The sequence below is a fragment of the Trichosurus vulpecula genome, chromosome 6 (genome assembly GCF_011100635.1).
Source record: "Trichosurus vulpecula isolate mTriVul1 chromosome 6, mTriVul1.pri, whole genome shotgun sequence".
NCBI lineage: Eukaryota > Metazoa > Chordata > Mammalia > Diprotodontia > Phalangeridae > Trichosurus > Trichosurus vulpecula.
Window position 1 is genome coordinate 205,415,952 of NC_050578.1, and position 12,596 is coordinate 205,428,547.

Below are 12,596 nucleotides of genomic sequence, written 5' to 3' on the forward strand. Positions count from 1 at the left end.
TTGTAATTTTACAGCACTACTTACTAGCTGTATGACTCTGGCCTAGTCTCTCTATGATACAGTATATTACAATATGATAGTTCTGCTCTTCATTTCTATCTTTGCATCCCCAGAGCTTATCACGCTCCTTGACATACGGTAAGCATTTAATCTTTCATTCAATGCAATACAGTATAAACCAACAAGTGTCTATTAACCTCCTGCTATAGACAGAGCACTTAACAAAGTTTAGACAACGATTTAATTGAGGCATAAGACATAAACAGAGAAAAATGTATACAATATGGTTGTGATAGGATAAATGTTTTCAATAAATAATGACACAAAGAAATACATTAGAGAATCATAAATTACCTCTTTTATAATTTTGTAAATTATATACCCAAAAACTATGGGAACTCTAAGAGAAAAGGTTGTTACTAATATATCCATATAAATCTTCATATAATGTATCCATTTAAAATAGAATATAAACCTCCAGACAAAACTGGCAGGGACTTTAGAGCAGAGAGCATAAAATGCTTGAACTAGTAAAAACCTTAGGGAGTGTCTTTTCCAACAAACCCATCTTACAGATAAGGATATAAGGGCCATCAAGACAAAGTGACTTACCTACCCTCACCCAACTGGTGGCCAAACCAGGATCATTATCTGAGTATCCTGACTTCTAGTACAGTGTTTGGTAAACTTGATGTCTGGTACTCCAAGCTATTATGGGGGAGGGGAGAGGGGACATGAAGAGGAGTTAGGGTAAGGCTCAGGTAACAGGGACACATTCTCCATCACTATATATAATAATGGTATGGCAAGTGGGTGATAGGTCATGTATTATATCAAACCTATGCTATAGTCTCACTTTCCTGTAAAATTTTAGGGCATTTAATTTTTTTTCAAACGTAACCCATCAATATTTCAACTAAAATTCTCCTCCAATGCTTTCATCTTGGTGTGGAAATGATTCTATGTTATCTGACAATGGGTACAAACTGTAAGGTCTTTAAATATGGGTCTGGGAAAGACTACATTTGTCTTCCAAGGGCCAGCCAGTCTGGTTAAGTGTGAAGGGGCTCTTTACCAGATGTTTAGCTGCAGCATTGTGAATTAGTCATCTATCTATCTATCTATCTATCTATCTATCTGTCGGTCAGTCTGTCTGTCTGTCTATTTATCTATCTGTTTATCTATCTTGTCATAGCAACTCATGAAGACGGTCTTCTAAGTAATGAAGGGTCTGAGTCAAAGTAAACACCCATGCTAATAAAATCATAGATGTTTCAAAATATTTAAGCAATGGATCCATTAACCTATAAAGTGCTAATTTCCTATGAGAGAACATTTTGACTTGAAGCAAATGTAATAACTAATCAAGGATTTTGTCCCTTTAAGTGGTGATTTCAGAAATAATGCTAAATGTCTGTGTGACCTTGGGTGGGTCACCATCCCTCTCTAAGCATGTAAGATAGGATGATTAGACTTCATTTCTAAGTTCCTTCTAAATCAGACATTCTACAATTATATTGTATGAATTCTACCATTATTTCCCTGTTTCCATATGAAGTGATTGCCAGCTTGACAGTTTTGCTATTGGAAGCAAAGAAGATAGATGATGTCTCTTAAACGACAGATATCTAGTCAATTGAAATTGCAAACCGCAAGTTTCCTCAGGAAATTGCACTTACATGGCAGCATTCCATGGATCAGATTCTGCTCTTTGATGTGTTTTGCTCTGAGATGCTCTGTATGATATGAAGTTGGATAATAGGACTCTGTAGCAGCTCATATGTATGGGATTCTCAGCTCTGAAGGTGGTGGAGTTGACTACTTCTGTGGCTGGTAGAATGATGGAACCATCAAACCTCTGAACCACATAATCTGGATTGGAAGGAACCATCAGATCCCTCTAATCCAACCTATGCCAGTACAAGAATACACTCTACAACATTGTTAAGAAGTAGTCTCCCCATTTTCATTTAAATACCTCTACAGTCGAAGAACCCAATATCTCTCATGGTGGTCCTTTCCATTTAGGGAATTATTAACATTTTTTTCTTGCAATGAGTTTAAATCTATTTCTGCAAATCCCACCTATTACTCCAAGCTCTGCTTTCTAAAGCCAAATAGAAATCTACTTTCTCACTCACATGATAACCCTCTAACAAACAGCTATCATTCCTCACCCAAGATGAGTGGCTCCCTGAGAGAAGGAGGGATGCTGGGGGAAAATTTAAGTGATTTAAACACAAAAAGTATCAATTAAAATATATTTTTAAAATCTTCACCCTCTCTCTTCCTCCCCTTCCCCCAACAAGTCTTCTCTTCTCCAGGCTAAGCATCTCCAGTTCTGTCAATCATAGCTTGTTTCAAAGTTTGTCACCATCCTGGATGTCCTCTTCTGGGAGCTCTCCAACTTATCAGTAGGAGGGAGGGGCTGGCCCTATGATTTCATTGCTATAGGGAACTCCTCACATAGAGTGAGGAAACTCCCTCTGCTAATGAAGTCAAGTCCCTCTCCCCAATTCATAATCTTAGAGAACGAGAGAAATGACTTGCCCAGAGAGATAGGATTTTAACCCCTGGCTTCCTTTCCACTATGCCACACACTTTGTCACTGTCCTTCTGAAAAGGAGCTCTGTTCCAAAAGGAAATAAGCATAGTATGCTCCCCTTTAACCTAATCAGGCTAGAGCTAGAAAGGAACATAGAAAGTTAGAACACAGAAAGATAAAATTGGAACAGACCTTAGAATATGGAACATAAAAAATAGTCCATCCCATATATCATCTTAATAAAAATGAACCTGATGAAATGCTTCTGAGTTGAATGGATCCTGAGAAATGACCCTCCTCAGAGGACATCAGATTTGGTTAACTAAATGGCATACAATGTTTACTATTTTGCAGTGCCTGGCACATAGTAAGTGGTTAATAAATGTTGTTGATTGTTCTATTGTAAATATCCTTGGTCTGTTTAACATTGGTATTAAGTGGCAATGCAGAACAGGATTACAATTTAGTTATACACTTGTAGCTGATATGATATTAATCCAATAAGAATGTATTATATGCTATATTCCCCAATGAAGGATGAAAAGACATAAGCATTTATTAAGTTCTTACTATATGCCAAGCATTTTACTTACCACTGGCGTTATGAATACAAGCAAAAAGAAAAATAATTCCTGCCTTCAAGGAGCTTATGTTCTAATTGGGAAAAACAATACAAAAAAGAGAGGTGAAAGTGAGAGGAGGATGGAATAGAGGTACCCATTGTAGAGGGGTGGTTTGGAAGTCCAGAAAGGGTCTAGAGGGAGAACAAAAGCAGGCTGGCCTGGGCCCTTTCTCAAAATGGAGGCCCTTAAGGGAACCCTCCAATGGGAGAAGGATTGGGAGGTTGGGGGGCAGCTAGGTGGTACAGTGAGCAGAGCACTGGCCCTGGAGTCAGGAGGACCTGAGTTCAAATCTGGCCTCAGACACTTGACATACTTACTAGCTGTGAGACCTTGGGCAAGTCACTTAACCCCAATTGCCCTGCCTTCCCCCCTCTAAAAAAGCAGGTTGGGGGAAATGGTCCTTGAAGAAGGACATCCCAAGGTGACTGTGGAAGCAGGAGAGGTAGGCTTTACCAGGATGAGGAGGTGCTAGGTACTGAGAAATTCCAAGAAAAACCAGCAATATGAGGAGCATGGTCTTAAAGTTCAGAAATTGAGGAATAGGGCTAATAGGAGGAAAGGCTCTATGTTAGATGAAAACTGGACTAAAAATCAGGACCTCAGTTCTAGTCTTGGCTCTAACACTAACTGCCATGCGACCAGGGAACCTATTTATCAGTAAAATCAAGGGATTGATCTAGATGACATCTAAGGCATCTTCCAATTCTAGCCTTATCTTTCAAGATCCTTTCTAGCTCTAATAGTCTGTGTTCTCAAGTCCCTTCTTGTTTTTCTTTTTTTCTGAGCTTTTCTTTAGCATTTTATTTTCCCCTAGTTACATGTAAAAACAATTTTTAACATTTGTTTTTAACAAACTGCAAGTTTCCTCAGGAAATTCTCTCCCTTCCTTTCCCCCCACCCCCACCCCCATTGAGAAGACAATCAATTTGATATAGATTATACATGTGTAGTCATGTAGAACATATCCGTAATAGTTATGTTGTGAGTCTCAAGTCCTTTCTGACTCAAAATATCCATTCTCTCTTTTCAAAGGTTTCTTCCAATTCTGAAAACATTCTATAATTTTAAATTATCTGCATACAGAAGGTGGATGTGGCCTTCCCAAACTAAAATGGAGAGAAAGCATGAAACTCCAACAGTAACCTTTGACCAATTGTCTTTTGAACCAGGTAACCTGGGCTCTCAGCTGGTAGAATACAAGGAAGAAATGTACATCACATCTGACTGTGGAAATACTTGGCGTCAGGTAAGAAAACAGAAAAGCCAACTAACAGTCACCTTCCTTCTTTGGGACGTGCAAGTTCTGTAAATCTGGGAAAGTGTGTGTGTGTGTGTGTGTGTGTGTGTGTGTGTGTGTGTGTGTGTATGAGATTTCCCAAACTATTCATCTGCTATCTGAAAGATGCTGAGACTCTTTCTTATTCCTTCAATGAAGCAAACTGCCTACAGCTCAGTCCTTTTTGATTGGAGGCTTGGTGTCATATGTTGACCAATTAGCATGTTGCCTGAGTGAAAATTACACTGTTCGGTGTACATCTTACTTTGGAATGTCCAGAGCTCCTTTGAATTACATTCCATATAGGATCACAGTATTCAACTCAAGACCCTTGTTGAAGGCTGCATGGGTTTATTTGACCATCCAGAAGATGTGGGCCTAGTTCTCTAAGTCAGGCCTCATAATTCAGAGGATTTGGAGCCAGAAGGGATCTCAATCTAATTCAGCTCCTTCACTTCACAGATGTGAAGTGAACTGAGGCTCAGAGATGGAAAATGACTTGTCCAAAGCCACTCACAGGTAGTGAGGGCAGAACTAAGATTTTTTCATGGGTGCCCTGACTCTGAATCCAGTGCCCTTCTGCTATACTCATGGTTTTTTAAGTATGGTCTGGGGAAAGGGGGTGGAATCCCTGAGACCCTTTCAGGCAGGCTATGAGGTCAAAAACTATTTTCATAATAATTCTGTGATGTTTAAAACATTTGAGAAACATCGTTTCTAGGTACTTAATTGTTTTATTAATAATACTAACTTTTATTAATAAAAGAAGTCAGTGACACCAAAAACATCTGATGGCAGTGGGTTCACTGTTTATAAGTCTTTTGAAAGAGGTGGCAATCAATTCTGATTGGTTAACCATGTGACAGAATGAATATTACAGTGAGGGGCTGGGCTGTATTCCAATGAGGGTCTTGAGATAAGTGACACTGAGCACCGAAATCTTGGTCAAAGAGCTATCAGCTTCCATATCACCCTTCTGACAAAAGGGAGAATCCACATTTTCTCAGACCTGTCTGAATAAACACAGGTAGCAGGAATCCATCCATTCCCAAAACCTAGACTTTCTTTGCTATCTCTGATTAGATATTAGCTTCCATAAGTCTTTGTCCAAGATTCCCCACACTGGTTGATTTCTGGATGAGGAAGTAGAAAAGGGGAAAAACCTTGGTCCTGATCCAATAATTAGCTATTAAATACAGGAGAGAAATAATCATTCCTCACAATATTAATATAATGATAATTTTTCACAATAATACTAAGATGTTCTAATTTCTAATATGGCAAATATGTATAGATATGACACAGACAATCAAAAAAGAGGTCCTCAATATTTTTAAGAGTATAAAGGGGTCCTGAGACAAAAATGTTGAGAAATGTTGCATTATACCTACTACCATTACTATCTCCCATTACCATTCTCACATGCCTGTCTCTGAGAACCCTTCCCACCTTCTAATTTACTTCCTCTGATGTGTTATGACCTGGGAGCCAATTGTTAGTCTTGTGAGGATTTGCATGTTGAATATACAGGATCATCGAACCCCACTAAAACTTTCCTCCAATGCTTTAAAGAGGTGTCGAGGCAAATTGGGATATTCAACGGCTGTTATAGTGGATTGTGGGTTCTGGTGGTGTTGGTTGTTGTTGTTCAATCGTTTCAGTCATATATGAGAATGTGTGACTCCATTTGAGGTTTTCTTGGCAAAGATACTAGAGTAGTTTGTCATTTCCTTCTTCAGCTCATTTCATAGATGAAGAAACTGAGGTAAACAGGGTAAAGTGAGTTGCCTAAAGTCACACAGCTAGTAAGTGTTGAGGCCGGATTTGAATTCAGGAAGATGAGTTCTGGAAGGTGTTATTAAACTGGAGAGGTTTCCCATGTGTATAGAGTATTGAAATATGTGTGTCTCTTGTCTCATGACTAGCGTAGCTAACAGCTCTCTGCATGGTAGGCTGTGATTATTCTAGGGCCAGGGAGATGCCAACTACCTAAAAAGGTAGACGGGCATTATTCTAGATTGCCTCCTCTAGTGCCTGATCCAGTCAATACCCAACAGAAGGCACTGGGTTGAGACAAACAAGAGCAGGAATAGCAACACTGTCCCTGCCCACCCTCCCAGACGAGTAACCCCAAGCGAGCAGCTGCTACTCTATAGCATTCATAAGTCCCATAAAAAAGAGACATCGGCAGATTTTATCATAGTAGGATAGTTTTTTGGGTCCATTTGCCCATTTGAGGCTGCAGTCTGTGTGGTTAATAGTTGAAAATTTACTTCTTTGAAAGCCCTGTGATTCATTGATGGGGGCGGGGGGGGGGGGCAGCGGAGAAGGCGGGGAGCTCTTTACTAATGTAGATCACAGCTCCACCACTACTTGATGGAGGAGCTTCATGGGTTGGTGCAGCCAAAACAATTTATCACCTGGAAGCTAATACTTTGGCAACAAGCCTCTCCATGGTTAGCTAGGCTGGTTCCCCGTTAGGAGACTTACAATCCATCACCAGCCCACACTTGAGGCCTTTTCAGCTGGATAGGACCTGCTAGAGTGTATATTGGATTGAAGTCAAGCTTTAATAAAACCATTTATTAAGTGCCTAGTGCATTTAAGTTCTTAGTTAGCCACTGGGGATACAAAATCAAATAAATCACAGCCCCTTCTCCCACAGAGCTTAAAATCTATTGGGGAATTTCAACGGATACACAAATAACTCTACTACAAACCTATGTATGATCCTTTAATTCAATTCAACAAACATTTATTAAGTGTGTGCAGTGTAGAGAAATGCATTCAGCCTTGGGTTGAGAAGAGAAAATGTTTAGGAAATGTGTGTGGTATGGTGGGCAAAGCACTAGCATTGGAGTTAGGAGACCTGAGTTCCAATCACAATTCTGACTCTTGAGAGCTGTATGGTCCTGAACAAATCATTTTACTTCTTATGAACCTCATCTGTAAAAGGGGGTTCAATGATACCCATACTGAACACTCCACCAATGTACAGAGTGGAAAGCCCTTTGTAAAATCAATGTGATTCAATGAAGAGTTATTAGCATGTGGGAGGCTATGTTGGGCAGTAGGATCCCCAAGACCAAGATGAAATAGTCCCAAGTATTGAAGGTCTACATTCCATCTTAAAATACCAAAGCCAGGTGAAACATTATTAAGGAAAACATAACCCCTACTGTGGTAGAACCTTTCATTTGCTAGAGTAGAGATCACCAGATATTGCCCAAGGGCCAAAGGGAGTACTAAAACACAGAACTTAGAATATCACAACTGGAAGGGACATCTAATATCATCCAAAATAGAGGCCTAAACTCAAGTAGCTTATATGCTTTAACTATAGAGCACCTTAGAGTGTCTACACTGCTACTATCAAAGTCTTTTTTTTCTCTTTACAAAGAGACAAGAAACGAGGGCACAAAGTACATCACAGGGACCGATGTTCTTATGTGATCTCTCAGCATCCTAGTCACTAGATCTGTGCTCATGCATTGGTCTATGTACTGTGATTTTAGGTCATCAAATGCCAGAAAAAATATGATGGCAGTAGAGTGGGAAGAGGATGGGACTTGGAATCAGATAACCTGGTTCAAGTCCTGGATCTGAAGTTGACTTGGTGGATGAACTTGGGCAGGTGACTCCCCGTAGAGTTCATGCGCTCAATCCCCAATCCCCTCCTTTATGTATGAGGAAGCAAGGCCTAGAAAGGCAAAATAACTGACTCAAGGTTAAACAGGCTGTTAAGTAGCAGATACGGAATTTCAAATGAAGTTCTCTGACTCTATGTCCAATTAATTAATGGCGTATTGATTATCAAGATTTTATCAAACACCTTCTGTGTGTAAGGGACTGTGCTAGGCACTGGGGATACAAGTAAAAAAGATAAAACACTCCTTATTTACTCTAATGGAAGAGACAAGCACATATAAACATATATACAGCATAAATATAGAGTGAATAAAATACAAATGTATACCAAGTAGTTAGATATAAGATAAGTTAAGAAGGAAAGCAGCTAAAGTTGGGGAGACCAGAAAAGGCTTTATACAAAAGATGGTGCTCAAACTACATCTTAAAAGAAGAGAGGTACTCTGTGAGGCAGCCTTTCTACTTAGCACTATCTCCAAATTTATCTATGGCTCCCCCTTACCTGGGAGCTACTGACATATATCTCGACCTGAAATGCCTTCCTGAAACACACTGCCTTGATTATTCAGACAATTCTGAACAGTAAACTCACCCATCACTTCTTCCCTTAAAAAAAAATTCATCCCAAATGAGTCCTTGGGTGAGGCAGATGTGCCCATAGCATTTGCATTTAGAGAAGCACTTACATTAATGATTTGAGATCCGCCTACTAACACCAGCCATAATTTTCCATCAGACACTGCCTCTTGGTCTCTCATTAACCAGATGAAAAATGAAAAGTGGCTTTGGGTAACTTCTTTTAATTAAAACCTTCATGGGGACCGTAGGAGAACTTATTAAATCTTCTTAGCAGTCCTACCCACCCACACCTCTGATAACAAAATAGGTACCCTAAAACTCTGGGGGCACGCCCACATTGTTCACTCCCTGAATAAAATTGGATTCATTCTCTTTTGTTGTGGTTGGATTTTTTAAATTTTTTTGAGGAAGAAGTATTTTATTTTGGAAGTCTCACTAACCCCAAATGTCAGCAGGATTCCCACATTTCACAAAGGAGTGAGATTTTGACAGTGTGGTGCAGAGCAAAGATGACTGGGCACAGAATTGAGAGGCCCGAGTTCAAGGTCTAGCTCTGACTCTTACTCTGAGCCTTGGGGCACACCCCTCTACCTCACAGGTGGGTTGTAAACTGGTATAGCAGAAAAAAATACTGGGTTGGAGATCAGGAGACTTGGGTTCAAATCCCAATTCTGCCACAAACACATCACTAATTTCTCTGGGCCTTAGTGTCTTTCCTTGTCAAGTGAAGGGACTGGACTAAATGGCCTTAAAGGTTCCTTCCAGCTCTAAGTGACCTTATGACACTGAGGACATAATATATGTAAAGTGCATTATAAATGAGATAATCCTATAGAAATGTGAGCCACTATCGCCACCAAAATCAAATCAATAGGCACCAATTAGAAAAGGGGCATACGGTGTCCTGGAGAAAGCCCTTCATAAGACATGGGTTTGAACATCCTGCTCTGCTTCCTGTGCCCCACATGACCTTCTCTCTGGCCCTCAGTCTATAAAATGGGGGGGAGGGGGAATTAGATGATGGCTCAAGTCCCTTCCAGCTCTAAATCCACGCTCCATAAAGTTCCCCCCAATTGTAAATCCTTTCTATGGCACATTGAACCGATGAGTCCCCAGTATTGATCTGTGCTGGCTGCATCCTTCCTGTATGTGTCTCAGACTGGGAGAGGAAAATGGAGCTGTAATTGCCACACTGCTTGGACAGCAGCGAGACTCACAGCAATAAAGATAAGCTAACATATAGAGAGCCTTGAAATTGGCCGGCATGGGGATGAGATAACATAGACAATGGAATAGAAGCCAAGGCAGAGAAGACATATGCTGGGAACAATAGTCAAAGGAAGTAAGGATACACAACAACATCCCAACAGAGGAGAATAGACAGGTGCTAAGTCAAAATAACAATCTTGGGGATAGGAGTATAGATGAGATGGAAAATAAAGCAGACATTTTATGCTTAGGGAGCAGTCACAGCCTAAGTGGCTTCCCTGTCTCTGGTCATTTCTGCATCCTTTGTTGATGTTGTGATACTGAGGCGGAGCACAAAGAGCCCAGGACTTGGGGTCAGCAGACTTGGGTTGGACGTCCATAGCAAATCACTACAACATAGTCTTTGAGTTAGCCAAGATCTTAACCATCATGGAGTCCAACTTGTTCCTGAATAGGAAAGCTCTCCATAATATCCCTACTAAGTGACCGTCCAGCCTATGCTTGAGGATGTCCAGTGGTCAGATGTGTGTGTATGTAGTTATATATATGCCATATGTATACATACGCATATGGCACGGTGGATAGAGCTCTTTCAAATCGTAGTCCTGGAGAAGACTTTTGAGAGTCCTTGGATGGCAAGAAGGTCAAATCAGTCAATACTTAAAGAAATTAATTTAGACTGTTCACTGGAAGGTCAAATCCTGAAGCTAAAGCTTAAATACTTTGGCCACATGAGAAGACAGCACTTGTTGGAAAAGACCCTGATGTCGGAAAAATTAAAGCCAAAAGGAAAAGGGGACAGTAAGGGATGAGATGGATAGACAGTGTCGTGGAAGCAACAAACATGAACTTGGACACACTTTGAAAGATAGAGGAGGAGAGAAAGGCCTGGTATGCTATGGTCTTTGGGGTCAAAAAGAGTCGGATATGACTGAACGACTCTACCACAGCAACACAGAGAACTTGGGCTTGGAGCCAGAAAGACCTGAGTTCACATCCAGCCTCAAACACTTACTTTGGGCAAGTCCCTTAACCTCTGTTTGCCTGTTTTCTCATCTGTAAAATGAAGAACAGCACTTATCTCCCAGGTTTGTTGTGAAGATCAAATAAGATAATAACTGTAAAGTACTTAGCACAGTGCCTGGCACATGAGTATCATATAATAATTATTAAATTAAAATTTTAGAAATTAAATTAAACATTTATTAAAATTAAATTAAAATTAAAAATTATTAATTAAATAAATATTAACTATTATTGTATGTATATATAAACAACTTGGCAAACTGTAATATCCTATACAAATGTAAGTCATTGTTATAAACTGTAATGTGCTATGTAAATTAAAATATTACTATTATTATAAGATTTGGGCTCTCATCTTGACTGTCATTAGTTAAGTGGGACCTTGGACCATGTAACCTTTCTCTCTGAGGGCCTCGTTTTTGTCTTTGCTGCGTTTAAATGATGGGTTTGGACAAGATGATCTCTGCTTCCCTTCCAGTTCTGTCTTTCTGTTCTCTATAGTCAATGGTCCCTTGCAGCTGTAATAACCTCAGAGCATTCATACACACACACACACACACACACACACACACACACACGCACACATATGCAAAATTAAAATGTGAAAGGTAAGACAGGTTTCCCAAACTTGGTGTTTGGGATCTCGGCTTCAATTGCTGGAAAAAAAAAGAGAGGGCAGTCACAATAACTTAAATGTATACAGTGCTCTATGGTTACAGAACCCTCTTATAATCATTATCTCATCTGATCATCACACCAACCCCACAGAGACAGCCTAGATGAGTAGGGAGCATGCTGGACCTGAACTCAGGAGAGTTCCTTATGGGATGGGAATCCCAACTCTGACACTTGCTGACCCTGCAACTCTAGATAAGTAACTTGAACTCTCTGAACCTCGCTTTACAAAATGGGGATAATAATGTTCCTGTTATCTCCCTTACAGTGTTTTAAAATTTTTACTGCTGCCTTTTGTCTTTACATCACTGTTATTTTCAAATATATCCTTCTCCCAACCTCCCCATACCTTACAGGGAGTTTTTCTTTGTAATAAAGAAAAAAAAACACTTTAGCAAAGCCAACCAAGATTTGGTGACTAGCAGCATATACAACATTCAGCACCCATCCCCCCATCTCTCCAAGGAAAGGAGAACAAGCACTAGAGGGTCGTTTGAAGGAAAGTGTTTTATAAATCTTTGATTATTATCATATGGTGGAAGGATTGGGATGGGTTGTGGTTTTCTTTTTTAATTCCCATTTTTCAGGTCAAGAGACAGACGGCCCAGAGACTAAAGGGCTTGCTTCAGGCCGCTTGTCAAATCAGTGGCTGAACAAGAATTTGAACCTGGACCCCTGATCCCTAACCCAGTGTTTTCCCCATTATACCACATCGATTCACTGTGTAAATAATCATCCTTCTGTTATGTTGGTAAATCTTATGGACATTTGAGATCAGTCTCCTGAAGTTCCAAAAGGAAGTGCTTCTGTCTCAAAATAAAGGTTAGTTTCATTTTAAAGTGAGGAGTAAATGATGTGCCTGTTTCCTCAAAATAAAAGATTACAGCTGGAAGGGACTTTGGAAATCATCCTATTTTCCAGAGGGGATAATGAACTGACTCCTGGAGAGTTTAAATGACTAGCTGAAGGTCACAAAAATAGTAAGTGACAGAGACAGGATTTGAACCCAGGTCCT

At 40.0% G+C, this 12,596-nt stretch overlaps 1 protein-coding gene across 1 annotated transcript in view; it reads left to right on the forward strand.

Annotated features, from left to right (window-relative positions):
- SORCS2 (sortilin related VPS10 domain containing receptor 2) overlaps positions 1-12,596 on the forward strand; it is a 265,638-nt gene that overhangs the window by 133,112 nt on the left and 119,930 nt on the right. Inside the window, exon 10 of the mRNA XM_036765080.1 lies at positions 4,338-4,414. Within this exon, the coding sequence (XP_036620975.1) occupies positions 4,338-4,414 (77 nt within the window). The remainder of the gene's footprint in view (positions 1-4,337; positions 4,415-12,596) is intronic.